The sequence below is a fragment of the Cicer arietinum genome, chromosome 4 (assembly GCF_000331145.2).
Source record: "Cicer arietinum cultivar CDC Frontier isolate Library 1 chromosome 4, Cicar.CDCFrontier_v2.0, whole genome shotgun sequence".
Lineage (NCBI taxonomy): Eukaryota > Viridiplantae > Streptophyta > Magnoliopsida > Fabales > Fabaceae > Cicer > Cicer arietinum.
This window is the reverse complement of record NC_021163.2, coordinates 59,546,165-59,565,836: the sequence shown is the minus strand read 5'-3', so window position 1 is coordinate 59,565,836 and position 19,672 is coordinate 59,546,165. Positions and strand designations below refer to the sequence as shown.

The 19,672-nt window shown below is 29.9% G+C and overlaps 1 protein-coding gene across 1 annotated transcript; it reads right to left on the bottom strand.

Annotated features, from left to right (window-relative positions):
* Window positions 1–5,001: 5,001 nt before the first annotated feature.
* Window positions 5,002–7,562, bottom strand: LOC101498277 (molybdate transporter 1-like). Its single transcript, XM_004498562.4, has 2 exons — window positions 7,250–7,562; window positions 5,002–6,648 (listed from the first exon to the last, which is right to left on the bottom strand). The coding sequence occupies exons 1-2, from the start codon at window positions 7,506–7,508 to the stop codon at window positions 5,450–5,452; spliced, it is 1,458 nt and encodes a 485-aa protein (XP_004498619.1). The 5' UTR covers window positions 7,509–7,562; the 3' UTR covers window positions 5,002–5,449.
* Between the last annotated feature and the right edge of the window lie 12,110 nt (window positions 7,563–19,672).

The window sequence follows — 19,672 nt, the reverse complement described above, 5'->3', positions numbered from 1 at the left end:
TAATAATAATAATAATAATAATAATAATAATAATAATAATAATAATAATAATAATAATAATTTATCGAGAGAAATGTTTGGAAATAATAGTAATAATAATATATATAAAATATATGATTACTTTAAAAAAATAATTATTATTTTATAAAAAAAACAACTAAAAACTGAAAATGAGTCATACCTCTTTTTACTTTGACTTTAACAATTTTTTTCAAAAAAATCTTGAGAACGAGTTCTTGCAATACAACCTTCTTACACCAATTAATATGGCAACCAAGTCACCCTCTTGCAACCATAAATTGTATAAGAACAAGTTTTTAAACTGAGATATATGATAAGGATATTCATTTGGAGGTGTTTAGACAAAACAAGTGCATTAAGAAAATATTTTCTCATAGTCATCGTCACAATCTTTTTCAATATATAATTAAATTTAGATGCGTTGATTATAGAAGTCCGAAGTCTATGCTCAAAAATCATTTATTCACCAATAAAATGATATATATGGTAGAATTGAAACTTACATCTTTAAGAGATTTAGTCTATATCATATTTGTAATATTTAAAAAACTAAACCGAATTTTGAACCGATTGATGTATTGATTCAAGGTTCAAACGAGATTTACCGTGGTGATAAAAAAAATAATATGTTTTGAACCTTTTAATATATATGTTAAATAATATTAAACAAAATTCAAAACAATAACTTTACATAAATGTGACATAATTCATAATATCTTACATGTAAAATGTCATCATGTTTATTTGCAACTACAACAATAATGTTGATTTATAGATAAAATATTATTATTTTATTACCTCTCACCTTGCTGTAAGACTATTCGGGTACCAATCTTCTCTGCCCTGTCTATATACATATTTCTACTCAGAGTTTTATCATTATTTTGCTTTAAAATAGCCACCAAAAGTAACTGAAAATACCTTAAAATGTAAAAATAATTGATTTTGGACTTTTTTTTATAAGAAATGCATTTTTATTTTTTCAAAACCACTTCGAACCGATTAACTACCGGTTTTCCTGACTTATTTTAGTTTTAACATTTTTTGTCGATTCTCAGTTCAACCAATTAGACTGTTTGATGTCATTTAATTTTCAAACATTACATATTAGTCTATGTCATCAAATAAATATTATAATAAGTATTATAAAAGAGGTTCAACTATATATAAAAAATAGAGTACTATATATGTATGAGTTATAACCGTAGAATATAATTACTTTTAAGGCAATATAGTTTTTTTAATTAGCTTTTTACCGAATGGAAAGCATAAACAAATTCTATTTCTAATAATGGCAAGTTGTATTATGGGTTTTTGGAGAATTCCAAAAGTGGAAGTAGAGTCATGTCCCCACTACTTATTGTTGAATAAAGGAAAAAGTGATTCATTTAAGAACCAAAATCGTTGTTACCTTTTAGTCGAAAAGTTTATCGCATTAGCAAAAAAATGAAAATGTAATCTTTTTGACCAATTGTTTGATCTTTGTTTCCATATAAAGCTTTTTCTATTTCTCATCAGCAAAACATAATTGTACTCCCTTCAAATAGGGGTGTATATGTGTTGGTTTGGATAGATTTTGACAAAATACGATATTCGATTCGATCGATTATCTTTGAGTTGAGTTAAATTCTAAATCCGTATTTTTTTTATATTTAATCTGAACCGAACTGACCCGATCAAGAAAATGTTCAATTGGATTGGATTGGCGGGTTATACATAAATAATAACTTGTTTTTTATTTTACAAAAAAATTTATTTAATGAAAATATATATAATATTTGAATGTCTCACAAACTATAAAATTTCAATCACATCATTCAATTCTTTAAAAAAAGTCAACAATCTCTCACACAAAAAAATAAAAAAAAAAATAAATACAACAATCTTCAAATATATAAATAAATTTAACAATAGTAAATCAATAAAATATGAAAATTAATCGATTCTAAGCAATGTCAACTTCAAATCCAAGCTCTAACAAGTTCCTCAAATTATGGAAGAGAACAATTGAGAATATGCAAAAACAAATATCAATAATAAAAGTGATGAGATAAAAAATGAGAAATAATAAATAAGTAAAATATTCATTAAACAACTAGCACTGCTGAGAGACATAATATGATACTTGACCGATCGATTATCTTTGGGTTGAGTTAAGTTTTCTTTTGGTTACCTCGTTTCCTTGAGTTGGCAACAATGATGAGAGGCCAAAATCTTGGGGTGCTTGTGGAGCAAATTGATTAGAAGTTTTTTGTACTTGTTCCATTTGTCTCAAATATGTGCAATAATATAGTTAAAAAATTTCAAAGGTAAAAGGAAAAGTAAGAGAAAACAACTAGCACTGCTACTTGGTCCACCGCATTACTTTCATCGTTACACGTAGTTCACCAACAATTTTAATTTACTAAGCTATCATAATTTTTAAATAGTTGTGCTTCATTTTTTATTGTTAGCTATTTTGAAATACAACACTAAAAAAAATGTTTAATAGATTTAAATGTAAAAAAATTAAACTTAAAAAGTGTTTAATAGATTTAAGTGTTAAAAATTTAAACAAAATTCATTATAAGTATAAGCTTTTGCTTTTTTATGATGTTCATAAATAGTATTTAACTCAAAAAAAATTGTATTTAACAAATGTAAAAAATTTAAACTAAATTCATTGTTAACGTAGCTTTCAGTTCATACCTTCATTATGCAAAACTATAACAAAATATAATATTTAAATGAATATCAGCTATGAGCTCTTGCGGAACAAAAGAAGAATGTGGCGGCAGCGCGACCGGTAGAACAAAAGAAGAAGGCGGACAGCGACGCGGCTTCAGGAAGTCTACACATAAAAAAAGGTAGACGCAGATATGGAACAGAAGAAGGTGGATGACAAAAGAAGAAGAAGGGTAATGAAACCCTATTGGACTACCAAACAAAATTTTATTTTTTGATAGACAAATATTAATAAATTAATAGTTAGATTAATTTTCTCGAACTCTCGAGTTTTAATTCGGAACCTTCTTATTACAACTTTTTTGACGTTAAATGAGATCAATTAACTATTTTTTTTTAAAGTTATGAAGCAATTTTATTTATTTATTTATATATGAGATCGAAAATATTACACCACAATGCCAAAAATAAAATTAAGGAATAAGTCTTTTTACTATTTAATTATTCGTGAATTAACTTTGCAATTAATGCATAGTAAACTCATATAAACAAATATAGCATAACAGTTTTGGCTTCAAACACAAACATTTATTGGTGAATTATTTCAATAGAGAAATGTTTGATAAAGGCAACAATGCTCACTCTATTACGAAGTTGGAACAGAGTCATGCCACCATTTATTGTTGGATGTATAAAGGCACATTATTTAGATAGGTCGCAAGCCAGTGTCAAACCAAAATTATTCAAGCACTATCTTCAATCTTTAGTCGAAAAGATTATAATGTGGACAGCATAATCTGGCCTAATGATGTGATACTAATCATAATGTTATTATTCATTGCTAACTGATTCAAAATCATGTCTAGATTCAAACTTGCAAACTTAAGTTTGAGCCAAGTTTCATTTTGCAGACCGTGTTTACAAAAATAACTCATTTCTAGCTTTCATTTCAAACTATGTAAATTTTTTAAGGAAATAAATTGGATTTGTAAATATCATCACATTTTGGACATAATAGTGTATGTTTGGCATATCAAAGAGTTAGTTTCTAACAAATAGTTTATAGTGTATAAGTTTGCTCCAGCTAAATGGAGTTAATTCGTAAGGATTTTCATACGCTTTATATCGTTATTTCACAAATGAGTAGTGTTTTTAAGATATTATTGTTAGTAATGGTTGAGTTTGTAGTTTACAGCGTATCATGTTTTTTTTCCTCATTTTTACCTTCATTAACTTAATTTAAAAAGTGTAAATATAAATTTAAAAAAATCTTTATGTCATTTTATAGTTATAAGTTAGTTCAACCATTAATTTTACTAAACAATTAAAATTTAATATGTTACCTTATCTACTATCCACTACTTTTTACCAAACAAAAACATAATATCTTAAAATCAATTAGTTGAACTTAAGTGATTAATAAATTTCAGTAATTAAATTCGAACTTCGGAATAATGTTCCTTTATACTGAAAATCAGTGTTAAAAAAAAATATGCATAACCCAAAGTTTGGTTCTTTAGAGTGGTCATGCCCCAAAATGGAAACAAGTATGATGGGTATTGTTAGGGACTTTATTTCGCTAGTTTATTGAGTTTAAATTTGAGTGCTTAAATCTTATATCGACTATAAATAAGTAAAATGTTGAATATATAAAAAAAAAAAACTATTCAAATACTTAATGTCTTAAAGTTTTGGATTGCCGTATGCTGTCAAAATATCTTGTGGTCCTAAAACATTTGGTATGTTGTTGCTCCTACATCCCTGAACTCCCTAACAAATGGTATTAGAGTCACGGTTCGAGTTGGTGGGGGAGTCCGGTGTTGGATCGTTGTATCGAAAGTCTTCATAACAATTTAGTTAAGAGACGGGTCTCAGTGGTAATATTGAGTTCAAGTGTGACTAGTTAACTTTAGACGTTCCTCCGGACTCCCCAACATAGTGTATGCCAAATTCATTCTAAATTAGTGAGTAATCCAATCTGCATAATTTGATTTGTTTTATGTTAATGGACTTATTAGAGAGAGTGAAAATGAAATTTTAATGATAGAATCATGGCCTGGGTATAGTAAATGCGAGTGGACATTAAGAAGAGATAAACTAGTGTTGCTAGAGTGTGAGAGTGCAATAATAATTATGTTTTGTGCATTGGTACATAAAGCAAATTTTAGATTCAAAGGGGTGGAACATTGGTACATAAAGCAAATTTTAGATTCAAACAATGTTTTGTGCATTAGTTTTAGTTTTTATACTCAGGTCTATTAAAATAAAGTTTCTGGACCAAAGAAAAATCCATAGCAAAAAAATCATGTAAAGAAATTATTGAATCAAACTCTTTGTGCTATTATTGATAGTATAAACATTAAGTATGCGATAGCATACATAATAGGCAAAGAGCAAAAGCTAGCACAACCTGAAGTTACTACAAACTATATGCTCTACACTTTTTTTTCAATTACAATATAGAGTCCTAAAACTAAGAACCCCTGCAAGTCCTCATTTGACTTCAAATACCAAATTCAAGAAAGAGAAAAAAACTCAAACCTCTCATAAACTTAAACATATCCTTGAAAGCCATCACACTCCAATTCATTAATATTTTCATGAATCTTTTTTATAAAAGACAGTTGGATCTACAAAATTTTATGTATCTGGTTCATAATACATTAATTTTTATTGACTCAACTGTCTTTGTAAAAATGATCAAAAGTATTATCTAACAATAAATTTTGTACACATAATGAAACTCCCTTTTTTTCAAAATTAACTAGTTGGGACTTTTTTGGTTGGAAATGGAGGAAAGTGGTTTATCCTTTTTCAAATTCCTTACCTTAAGTAACAAATAGACAATCATTCCAACTAAAAAACCAAGAGCAGCACTTGATCCAACCAAAGAAACAGCAGTACAAATAAGTGCCACAAAAGAATCTTCTTTAGTATTCATATCTCTAGCACACATAGCAAGTTCAATTCCAGCAAACAAAAGTAACACACCTAATATCCCAACAGGAAATTCCCTTAAAATGTGTGCCAAAGAAGTTCCTAAAACCAATCCCAGCACCAATTTTGCAGCACCAAGAACTGCAACACAACCACCACTCCTTCCACCAAATTTATACTGTCCAGCAAGTCCACCAGCACCATGACAAGTTGGCACAGCACCAAACCAACAACCAACCAAATTCATTAAACCAACTGTCACTGAAATTGAAGTAACTGAAAATTCCTTTTCTGGAAAAAGATCTGTTGACAATTTACAAACTGCAATAACAGAATTCAAAATTGACAAGGGTAGTTGGGGAATTGCTCCTTTAATAAAACCCTTTTTCCAAGCATGTTTACTGAATTTCACCACTTCTATTGAAGATGGTCCAAATTTAATTTCATGCACCACTTCATGTCTTCTTATAAACACCAAAACAATCCCCAAAACAAAGACTAAAAAAGCAGAAGGAAGTGAAAAAACAAACTTTCTCAATTTATTGATCTTCTTGTTTCTTCCAACTTCATCACTCCTTTGAGTTCTTTGGCCATTCAAATCATCACTTTCTTGAGAACCACAACACCCTTGATTTTTTTCACCAGCTCCATTCACAATAACAATGAAACAAGCACAAACAATAGCTAGAATCAACCCATCTAAACCAAACCAATGTCTTTGACCCAAAGATTTAGACTTTGGAAGATCTTGCACTTTTCTCACATATTTAACAGCTGTTAAAGCAAATGACAAACCTTGTGCTAGTTGAATTCCTCTTACAACACATAAAGGAATTAGCTTGTATACCAGTTTCATTAATCCTGTGATCCCCAGAATGAATAGCACGCCGCCGGTTATGATTCCAGCTGTCATGATTTCAGGTACGCCGAAGTCTTTGTCTGATAAGGCTTCCGCAGCGATGGACTTCATCGGCTGGACGGGCATAGGGACCCCATAAATTACACCAGTGATAATGTTATAGACACCTGTAACATACCACATATTAATCTATATGTAGTTAACAAAAGATTTGAATCTTCTAAAGCGAATAGTTGCCTCCAGAGAGAAAAAATAAGCCATGTTCTCAAAAGATTAATACTATGCATGAAAAATAATATGATTTTGTTACTTCAAATAAAAGGAAAACTCCAAGATTTTATAAATTGGTTCTCGTTGCAAACGTCAAAGTTTTTTATGTCTCTTTGTACTTACAATCACAATTATAACAGCAACGTCAAAGTTTTTTTCACAATATCACAAATTTGGACGTAACTTCAACGTCGACCACATCAGTCATATTTAACAATTACTTTTTTAAAATACCACAAATTTTATTATAATTTCAACATAAAACAAATGATGTGTCTCCGATAATACTTCCGAACACATCAATCATATTTGACAATTATTTTTTTGTAATATCACAAATTTAGTTATAGATTGCGAATATACTTACAACCATATAAGTCGTATTAAGTCACAATTTTTCATAATATCAATGATTGCGACTTAAAAAATACATGAAGATTATTTTCATTGTCATTTTTCATAAAAAAAATAAAATAAAACATAGAATAAAGAACATACCATTGAAAATCAATGTGGTGCCAAGGTTGAGGTCCCTAGCAAGAGTGAGAGCCAAAACAATGGGTATATAGGTGCCAAGGTCACCCATGGCACCATTAATTTCAGCCCATGTTGAACCAAAAACCAAATTGTTTTTGAGTTTGTTCACTGCATCTTTGGTTGTGAATTTTGTGGATGAAGTGTTAGTTAGAGTTGTTGGAGTGATTTGTGGTGCTTCAAGATCTGAAGTTTGAATTGAAGGAGGGTTTTGGTATGCCATTTTGGAAATGTGATGTTTAGTCTCAAACTGTATTTTTAGACTATATAGGAAAAAAGAGATGTGAATGCAAGGTATATATAAGAGACGTGGGTATCATTTAAATTTGTTTGGCCCAAATAAATTTTAACCAACAAATGTGTTTTTGTTAGTTTTATTCTTTTTTAAATAATGAATAGGAAAACGTAGGAAACTAAACCATTGACAAATTACCTGTCATTTTAAATTAACACGAGATAAACGTAGCTACTAGCTAGCTAACAAAATTACCAAACCATCACGGTACATTTTACTGTTTAATCATTCAATATCATTTTTATACTATGTTTTTCTCTGCTTTTTTACTTTTACTACAATTTATGTCTCTTTTGTTTATCACATAATAACAATACTAATAATAATAAATATAAATAATATTTTGCATTTGCCACTTTCTCTGGTATTCTCGATGTGACGTGCATCTTATTTTTCATTTGTTTGTCCTCCTATCTTTTTATATATAGGTGAAGTTTAGATTATTTTTTGAAAAATTATGAGTAGTTTACTTAACTTTCAATAAAAATTAGCTACATAAATAAATTTGTAAGTGATATCTATAAAATTATATTTGATCCACTTACAATTTTAATTATGTGGCACATTTTTATTATATGTTAGACAAATTATTCAAAATTCTTCGTAGATATTTAGAAAAAATTCTTTTTAATTTTTTTTCAGTTTTTATTTTATTTTAAATTATCATATAATTTTATTTGTTTTTAACTTTATTTTTCAATTTTATTCTTTTTATGTAATTTAAATATTTCTTGCAGTTATATATATTTGGGACAAAAAAAATATATCGTCTGTACAAACTAGTTTTACATTGATGTACAATAAAAATAGAGTTCATAATATTTTGTTAAAAAGATCATTACAATATATATCTGCATAATAAAATTATTGATTTATATTGACAATATAAAATTATTTTACACCTTAATAGAGATAGAGATAGATGAATAGATAAAAAGTGATAAAATAAATTCTCATAAAAAATGTATTTTTAATAGAATTGTTCATTTTAAAATAATGAATAAGAAAACGTAGGAAACTAAAACATTGACAAATTACTTGTCATTTTAAATTAACATTGATCAAAATGTTTTTGGTTTCTATATCATTCTTACATCCCATTGCGAGTGTGACACTATCATTTTTGTATATATATGACAGCATATGGACGATTTTACATGATAAACAAATATCATACAGCTAGCAGATTACACATTGAATCTGTATTGGAATATAGAATATAATAAACTAATACACTGTTTTTTATTAATGTAAACTCTTATTGTCAAAGAATAATTAATGTGAATTCTAGTTATATTGCTCAATTAAGAAAATCAGCAAGACGCAAGCAAATTTATATTATATATGTTTTGTACGATGTTACATATTGCAAGTTATAAAATACTGTTGAATCTTCTGACAAGAATATTATGAACTATAAATAAATGAATGAATTTTTTTATGTGTGAACTTTAATTTCATAACTACAAATAAATCGGTCCTTCAAAAAACACAGAATTGGCAACAAGCATGTCATCACTAAAATATCGTGCTACCAAACAAGCACAAGTAGGTAAAGTAATATCTTTCAACAACAAAAAAAGAAGATAAAGTAAATTATTTGAGTTTTTTTTTTTAACCTTCTCTTTATTTTCCTTAACCATATGAGTTAGTCTTAGAATATATGAACCAATTGAGAAATGGAACTAATTAAGACCCTTTTTATATGCAAGGTTGTTAGCTTACATTAACAAGCAAATGACTAGTTCAACTTCTTAACAAACTAACTAACAAGAACTTATAGTAGAAATATACAACTACAAAAAGACTTGTTTAAAAACAAGCTAATTATATTGGAACAAGATCTAGTGAATCAGCTCCTAGTTGTTGTGCCTATAAGTCTTCAGCCAAGTTGTCAGTCATTGTGCCTATAAGCCTTCCACCAGCTCCCAGACAGTCTGCTTGTGAGTCTTCAGCCAGCTTCATGATCAACCCTCAGTCTCTCAAGGTTGATCATAAGCTTGCAAACTTGGATAACAAGCTTCAACCTTTATAAGATAGTGTTATATACAATTGAATGTTCATATAAGACAGTGGTTAAGTTGAATATGTATAAAAAATGATAGAGATTTTTTTTTTTTTAATCTTTATACTAAATATAGAATTCTAGATATCGAAAATGGTCTCTAAAGTTTGTAAAGAACAAAAAATTCATATCACTTTTCATAAGTTTTTTTTACCAACGATTGTCTATTTCCGCTCTTATCTCAAAAAATTCATCCCGTTTAGAGATGATAAAGAATGAGATGATGTTAAATAGGTTTTTGTCATGCAAAAACATGTTGATCATATTAAACATAATGAAATTCATTATCATAGTCTTAGTCACAAGATCCGAGATAAATTGATAAATATGTATTAAAAAAAACATAATGAATTAATTAATATTACATCAAATATAATGAATCTTATCATCATTATACTATTAGATAATATTATTATATATTAGTAGTAAGGGTATTTTAGATATTTTCTATTTTCCTCTATATATACTCATTGTAACCCTATTAACTTTAGTTTTTGTTCATTATATGTTATGAAACCCTAGAGTGGTTTCTCTTCTTCCTCTTTCTTCCTCTTTTCATTGTTAACATGGTATCAAAGAGCTTTGGTTGATTTTGGGATCAACCGTAGAGAAGAGAGAGACTATTTTGATAGGAAAGACAACCACCAAAAGAGAAAAGAGAAGAGTAACCCTATTCCCGATTTTGTTAAATCAGTCTCAGAAAAACATCGATTGTGCATTCGTTAACCGTTGGATCGGGCTGATTTTTGGACAGCAGGTTCGCAACATTTAGGTCTTCGTCTTCAACGGTCAGATCGACGAAAAGACGTCTGGAGAGGGAGAAATCGTGCTCGCACAGCACCAGGTTATCCCTAATTTATTTTGTCTCAGTGATTGTGTTTGTCGTATTTTCCTGTCATTATTTGTTATGGTTGGGGTTAAGGATGATTCTCTTCAAGCTGTTAGTGTTCACATCAATGGACAAAATTACTCTTATTGGAGTTATGTGATGAAAAAAATTTTGATTGGAAAAGATATGTGGGGTTTTGTTGATGGAACTTCTGTTAAGCCTACAGATAAAAAGAATGAAACTCAATATGCAAAAGATCTGAAAACATGGAATGTTAGTAATTCAAAAATTATTACTTGGATTAATAATTATGTTGAGTTGTCTATAAGAGTACAACTAGCAAAATATGATACTGCTAAAGAGATTTGGGATCACTTGAAACGTTTGTATGTTCAGTCTAACTTTGCAAAGCGTTATCAGTTGGAAAGTGATATTAGAGCTCTTAAGCAGAGCAGTATGACCATTCAGGAATTCTATTCGGCAATGACTAATATGTGGGATCAATTGGCTCTTATGGAATCACCTGAGTTGAAAGTTGTCAAAGCATACATTGATCAAAGAAAGGAGCAACGTCTGGTTTGGTTTCTAATGGCTCTTCGTGATGATTTTGAGGACCTTCGTGGGGGTATTTTGCATCGTTCCCCCCTTCCTAATGTTGAATCAGTAGTTAGTGAATTGTTGGCAGAAGAAATCAGACTTAAGACTCATTCTGGTTTGTTAGATAAGGAAATTCTCTCAACTCCTCCATCTGTTTTTGTTGCTCTTGTTCAAAAAAAAAAACATCTCAAGGGAGAGTTGGGCTTGGTAATGATGAATGTGCATTCTGAAAAGAAAAAGGTCATTGGAAAGCACGTGTCCAAAATTGGGGAGAGCACATAAGAAGAATTTTAGGGGGTCATCGTCCAATGTTATTGCTTCTGCTCCTCCTACCATTGGCTCCAGTTCTAGTTCTGTATACTCATCTGAGACTGCTTCTCAAATATCTGATATTGCAGAACAGCTTCAAAGACTTCTTGCCACTCAATCACATGCCATGTATGCCACATCTTCTAAAGGTTTGAATTCCTCTAGTATGCCAGGTATATTTCCTTCCATATGGATTCTTGATTCTGGAGTATCTCATCATATGACATACGATGATAAATCTTGTGTCTGTGAAACCTGCCTCGTCTGTGTCGGTTATGACTGCTGATGGCACTCCTATGCAACTAGCAGGCATTGGTTCTGTCTCCACACCTAACTTGTCTCTTTCTAATGTTTATTATATTCCTAATCTTACTTTGAGTCTTGCTTCTGTTAGTCAAATATGTGATTTCGGTTATTCGGTCATGTTTTCTTCCACTTCTTGTTGTGTGCAGGATCCACATTCCGGGAGGCTGATTGGGACAGGCCATAGACAGGGGGGACTTTACGTTTTGGATGACCTACGACTCCCAGATATTGCAGCCTCAACAACTACTGCTGACTTATTATCTAGTTTTCGCTTGAATTCCTTATCTTCTAGTTTTTATTTATGGCATTCTCGCCTTGGACATGTTTCTGCTTCTAGATTAAAATATTTGGCTTCTACTGGAGCCTTAGGAAAGTTACAACCTTGTGATATCTCAGATTGTTGTGGTTGTAAACTTTCTAAATTTCCAGCTTTACCGTTTAGTAAAAGTGTTTCCGTTTCATATGCGTCTTTTGATTTAGTTCACTTTGATGTTTGGGGTCCATCATCGGTGATCACCAAAGGTGGATCTAGATATTATGTTTCGTTATTGATGATTACACTCGTTATTGTTGGGTTTATCTTATGAAAAATCGGTCTGAATTTTTTGACATTTATCATATATTTCGTGCAATGGTCAAAACTCAACATAATTCTGTTATAAAGTGTTTTCGTTGTGATTTAGGTGGTGAATATACCTCTAATAAATTTTCTGAATTACTTGCTTATGATGGCACTCGCCACCAAACATCTTGTACTGATACTCCTCAACAAAATGGAGTTGCTGAAAGGAAACATCGTCACATTATAGAGACTGCTCGTTCCCTTTTGTTGTCCGCTTCAGTTCCTAGTGAGTTTTGGGGAGAAGCAGTTCTTACTGCTGTTCATGCTATTAATAGAATTCCATCCTCTATCATATCAGGTTTGTCTCCCTTTGAAAAATTATATGCTTCTACCCCTGATTACTATTCTTTGAAAGTTTTTGGTTCTACTTGTTTTGTTCTTCGCCCTCAAGTAGAGCGCAGTAAGTTGTCTTCTCGTTCAGCCATGTGTGTTTTTCTTGGTTATGGGGATGGTCAAAAGGGTTATCGTTGTTATGATCCTCATGCAAGAAAACTTTATGTATCTCGTAATGTTGTTTTTCTTGAGCACATCCATTTTTACTCTGTTTCATCTGATTCTCAGATTACTAAGAGTTCTAACCTAACCCATATTGATCCGTTTGGTCCTAATGATAGCGCTTCTAGTTATTGTAATGTTGAGAATTGCAGGACAAATACTACTACTCCACATGATGACATCCCTCTTGTCCCCCCGGCTGTCCAACCACCTCCTGCGATTGTTGATCCTCCTCGTTACCCTTCTCGTCAACGTAAGTCTACTCGATTACCTGATTTTGTCTATTCAACTTACTCAGCTTCGTTTGCTTCTTTCTTAACCTCTATTCACAGTTTGTCTGAGCCCTCTTCCTATAAAGAGGTTGTTCTTGATCCTCTTTGGCAGCAAGCTATGGCAGATGAACTATCTGCATTGCACAAAACCAACACTTGGGAATTAGTACCTCTTCCTCTTGGAAAACGTGTTATTAAGTCTCGTTGGATATACAAGATCAAAACTAAGTCTGATGGGTCAGTTGAGCGCTACAAAGCACGTCTTGTTGCTAAGGGTTTCTCTCAACAATATGGTATGGATTATGAAGAAACTTTTGCTCTTGTAGCCAAGATGACCACTATTCGTACTCTTATTGCAGTTGCATCTATTCGTCAATGGCATATTTCCCAAATGGATGTCAAAAATGCCTTTTTAAATGGTGAGCTTCATGAAGAAGTCTATATGGTCCCTCCACAAGGAGTTTCTCATGATCCAGGGGAAGTATGTAAGTTAAAAAAGGCTCTATATGGTCTTAAACAAGCTCCTCGAGCTTGGTTTGAGAAATTCTCTACTGTGATCACTTCTCTTGGTTTTCGCTCTAGTGAACATGATTCTGCATTGTTTATAAGGTCCACCACTCATGGTCGCATTATACTTTCTCTATATGTTGATGATATGATTATTACAGGTGATGATGTTAGTGGAATTAATGAGTTGAAATTGCAGTTAGCCAAACAGTTTGAGATGAAGGACTTGGGAACTCTTCGCTATTTCTTGGGGATTGAAGTTGCCTACTCTCCTAGAGGCTACCTTCTTTCTCAATCCAAGTACATTGCCAACATTCTTGATCAGGCTCGTCTTTCTGATACTAGAGCAGCAGATACTCCTCTTGAGTTGAATGTAAAATATGCTCCCTCGGATGGTGTTCCTTTACCAGATTCCACTTTGTATCGTACTTTGGTTGGCAGCTTAGTGTATCTTACGATTACCAGACCTGACATTGCTTATGTTGTTCATGTTGTTAGTCAGTTTGTTGTCTCTCCCACTACAATACATTGGGCAGCAGTTCTTCAGATTCTTCGTTATCTTCGAGGAACTCAATTTCAAAGTCTTCTTTTTCCATCGTCATCCTCATTGGAGTTACGAGCTTACTCTGATGTTGATTGGGCTGGTGATACCACTGATCGTAAATCTACCACAGGGTTTTGTATCTTTCTTGGAGATTCTCTTATTTCTTGGAAGAGTAAGAAACAAGACATTGTCTCTCGCTCTTCTACAGAAGCTGAGTATCGTGTTATGGCATCCACTACTGCTGAAATAATTTGGTTGCGTTGGCTTTTGTCTGATATGGGTATCTCTCTTTCTGAGTCAACTCTAATGCACTGCGATAACAAGAGGGCTATTCAAATTGCTCACAACTCGGTCTTTCATGAACGCACCAAACACATTGAGATTGATTGTCATCTTACTCGTCATCATCTTCAGCATGGAACTATTACTCTATCATTTGTCTCTTCTTCTTTACAGATTGCTGATTTGTTCACAAAGATGCATTCCATTAAACGTTTCCGTTTTTTAGTTGACAAACTATCGATGCTCCATGTTAATGCATCGTGAGTTTGAGGGGAGATATTAGATAATATTATTATATATTAGTAGTAAGGGTATTTTAGATATTTTCTATTTTCCTCTATATATACTCATTGTACCCCTATTAACTTTAGTTTTTGTTCATTATATGTTATGAAACCCTAAAGTGGTTTCTCTTCTTCCTCTTTCTTCCTCTTTTCATTGTTAACATATACGACTTATTAAAAAATAAAGAACCTATATAAAAAGTAGATCATCAAATTCAAACTTTGTACAAGACACCAAATTTTTCATATACTCCCGCTTCCTCTTTCTAATTATTTAAACAATAGTAATAACCACAAATATATATCTCCTAATATGTTTTGTGATTAGGATCTTTGATCTCTACTGGATTTTCTAAATTATCTCCATATTTTAAGTCTTTAAAGTCCATTATAAGATTAATTTTTAAATTGATAGCAGAACATCTAGTTTATTTATTTTTTAATTAAAGTTAAACTATCTCTTAAAAAAATACTCTACAAATGGAACTCGAATTATTTTTAGAAAAAGGTCATGCTACCATCTATCTCAATCATATATTGGCCTCAAATATACATCTTCAACATAAAACAAAAAAACGAAATGCAAAAATTATACTCAAACACGTACCATGTACATAGTCAAATAACCTATTCATTTTAATGGGATAGATATTTTTTGTGAATAAACTTTTTAATAGGATCAACACAAGATTCATTTTTTGACACTACAGCTCCACTTGAAATCATGACATCGCCTAAAAAAAGTCAAGTATAAAAAATGATCATTTTCCACTGATTGATCCCCTAGCAACCCATTTGCAACTGAATAAAATAGTTTTGTTTCCTATTTGAACTTAATTAATATCATTTATTATTTAAACAAGGATAAACTTTTTTAGTCGATATAATTAATTTAAAGTTAGTTTACTTTATGAATATTTTCTATTTTTATAAGAGATTCTTAAAAATAATAAATTATAAATAATTTTTTAATATTTTTATTGCTTTTTAAATTTAGATAAATTATTTGTCTCAAAAAGCTCTTAGTTAACAATTAAGATTAGAGTACAATAATTATACACGGATGGTATAATAATTTTACACGTTTGTCTAATATGAATCAATTATTTTGCCATGTGTACATAAATTATAACCATGTTTTTTATTAAAAAAATTATCTTTTACTAAATTTTATTTTGACGATAATATAAAATTAATTTACATTAATAATGTATATCTTTTTTCTCTAGATTATCAAAAATTTCAAAAGAAAATATAATATCATCAAAAATTAAATATATTTTTTTATTTTTAAATGAAATGATAAACACTACTTAAAATTTACACATATCAATATTAATATTTATCAATTAAATTAATATTAACAAACAGAAAGACTAAATAATATTTCTTTTCTTTCTAAAAGACTAAATAAATTGTTAATAATGAAAGAAGATATCATTGTTTATTTTGAATCGGAATATTCATGGTCCCCTCTATAATCATTATTCTCTATAATCATTATTCCCTATTTCGGGAAAAATAAAATCATTATTTGACTTTTCAATGCTTTTACTTTTCTACTGCTTGCCTTTTCTTCTGCTTGTCTTTCCTAATTAGGTGTGATATTTTTTCTCTTTCTAAAATAAAATTTAGATTACTTTGATCAACTCATCACAGTTAGAATATCTCAAAACTTAGAAAATACTAATAAATGCACTTACATAACACCTAAGTACTTAACAACAAAGTCTTTACACATGATAGTAAAAATTGAACTCACATCTCATAAAACATAATTAAGTGTGATATTTTGTTAAACATATAATCGAAGAAACTTAAAAATAAAAGATTATTTCATTGTTTTTGGTCACCTAATAATTAATTAGTGACCCAACAATTTCTTTTTTTTTTTAATTTTAGAAAAGATTATAAATTTGACCGTAATTAATTCACACAATTAAAGTCTCATATTCGAACTCGAAAAAAGAGGTATAATCTAACAATACCGACATTCAACCGTTGAACTAGAACTTAAAGTACTCAACAATGAGTGACTCAATCTTTTATTACATTATCAATGAGTTCATACAAAAATTATATTAAAACTTAACCTTTTATTAAGATTAATGCACCCAAACAAAAATGTACAAGGACGAAAGCCACAAAACATACCCAAAAATATATCTATGATAGTCAATACAACAAGAGCACCATAACAAAGGAAGAAAGCTAAAAAAAATATGATAAAAATTACATTAAAGTTCTCCACTTTCCATCTTACAAGTGATCCCTAAATTAAAAAATAAAAATAAATTGCAACCTAATTGTATAAGCCACACCAATAAGTACATCATCACAGTAAAATGGCCCTTATTTTAAAATACTCTCAATGTAACAAATATGCATCCCTTGTCTCAATTCTCCTATTAAGCGGTCCCTACATTCTAAGTATGCTCTTATACTCAATAATCATTGCGATGTGAAATAGTTAAACCAATTCAATTTTGTATTCAACCAATTTCATGATAACGCTTTGATGTGTTCAACCATTACTAAAATCGATTTATCACTTGATTGTAACATTCCTAAATTTCTAGTCTTCTAATGCACCAAACACAATTGAACCACAATACTAAAAATATTCCTCCATCACCCTTCCTCCTTGAATTAACCTACAAAAATTGCATATATAAACGAGCTTTAATTTCATTGTGAAATGTCATTTCCACCCCTGCAACTATGCTAGCTCACTCCAAACACTAAAAAAGACCAGACATTCAAATAATAAATGTTGTATCGACTCTTCACAACCACAACAAACAGTATACATTTAGGCTACATTATCAACAATTCATTGTTTGACTATGTTTTACTTTAGTTGGTAACCGATCCTGAAACATCATTCCTTCAAATACAACAACCTTCAACTTGTTACTAATCTCCTCGACCATGATGTTTCTTTTCATTCACTAAAACCTTATATGTTAAACAAAATAGTTCATTGTAGAAGTGTACAAAAAACGAGTTTGGCGTCTCCCTTATCCAATCTCAACATTTGATCCAGACAAATTTTAGATTATAATATATTACTTAATAGATGATTTGTAGATTCATTAAGGATACAACGAACTAAAGACGAGACTTAATTGGTACTAAGACAAAACACTAAATAGTAATTTTTAAATTATTTTCTGAAAGAAAAAAAAAACAATGAAACATATAATAACTTATAAAAGTCAGGTATGTTACCACTTGTTAATTCATTTAAGAATAATAACTCATAACATTGTTTTACAAACTTTAAATTGTTAAGTTAGTGATCTAATATATAGTTTTTTTAGAGATAGTGAATCAATAATACTATAAAATAATAACAAAAATAAGTATTTGCTTAATTTAATTTGGAATGGAATAGATAACACGAACTCGGTCATTTTTTCTTGTCTTGTCCTTATTTTTTTTTAGAATTGAATCAGACCTAATCTATTGTTTATGGACCAAGATAGATTTACATGACGAACCAGATCTTGTATACCCCTAATTCTTTGAGCTCGCGTAAGAGTTGGGTCACTAAATCATTTTTCCATATAAATAATAGCCTACTAATTTTCTACTACCTTTACAATAGATCTCTTAAACTAATTTTTATTCACCCTCGTAGATCCCTCTCCACTGCCCCCTACTTCTTTCCACCACCTAGAAGTTCTACCCTCTCCTTAGATCACAACATCACTCTCCCTGTATTTGTGTTTAAGACATTTATAACATTCAATAAAATAAATTCTCATACACAATTAAATAAATAAATGGCACTTTAAAAATAAAATTATCTTTTTTTTTTGTCACTAGAGTTAGAACTCTAATTTTTTAAAATAATAAATTTATTTAAATTCGTAACTCAAACGAATTAATAGAGACCAGCATATATCCCCCTCTCAAAATCCCACCTCGATCTTACTTTAAAACCACTCATAATACATTGTCTAGTGTTCATGATCAACATTACTGCCAACATTCATCCCCATTCTATACTTGCTTGACCCATTAATGTCAAATCATCAAGCACAAAATGTTGTCTGTTTCCACTGCCATTAAGATCCATGATTTGAATTGAACAATCATCTTGCTCATTGACGCCATTTTTCCAACTAGCCCACGCCCTCCACTAAACACTATAATTGACTATTATACACATTACCACAATTTTGTTAATATTGCATATCGCATGGATTAGTTAGTATATACCTAGTATTATAATTTTATTATTTTGTTTTTAGATATTGTGCATGGTTAAGGTACGACTTAAAAGTATCTAATAAATGAAGAAAAAAAAATTGTAGTACAAAATAAATTAATTCAACAATTAACTATGTACTATTTAATTCTTGTAAAATCAACTATGTTCTGATTAATTTTGAAATAAGAACTATAATGATTCACGTATGACACTGAATGTATTGATTTTTATTTTTTACGATTATAAAAATCAAAAGAAAATGATAAAAATAAATACACAGTAAGATATCATAAGAATGATAAGGTTTTTTAAAGGTATATATATTTTAGTAATTAATTTCTAATTAGAATATTGCCCACCTTCACGTGAGTTTAAATTCTTTTAAAGGTGTTATATATAATTTATTAATGTATTAATTTTGTAAATAGATAAAGTTATAAAAAGAATAATTTTTTTAGAAATAAAAAAATTATTATTAATCAAAGTATAACTAATCATCATTTTATGACCATTTCGAATTAAATTTAAATTCTAACTACAATATCAAAATCTTATTATTTATCTGACATCTCATGGATATTAAATATTAATCATAGTTTAAATAAAAATTTATATAATTGATAATCGTAGACTCTATTTTTATTAAAATATATAAATTATCTGAGTAATATATATATATATATATATATATATATATATATATAAATATATATTTATGTATATATGTTTGTTTGAGGGGAAAGGAAAAGGAAATAGAAAAG

What these genes read in the sequence shown, in the direction of transcription:
- LOC101498277 (XM_004498562.4), bottom strand. Translation starts at nt 7,508, where the DNA reads ATGGCATACCAAAACCCTCCTTCAATTCAAACTTCAGATCTTGAAGCA. An exon ending in CACCACATTGATTTTCAATG is followed by an intron (nt 6,649 to 7,249) that starts GTATGTTCTTTA and finishes GGTATGTTACAG; the next exon opens with GTGTCTATAACATTATCACT.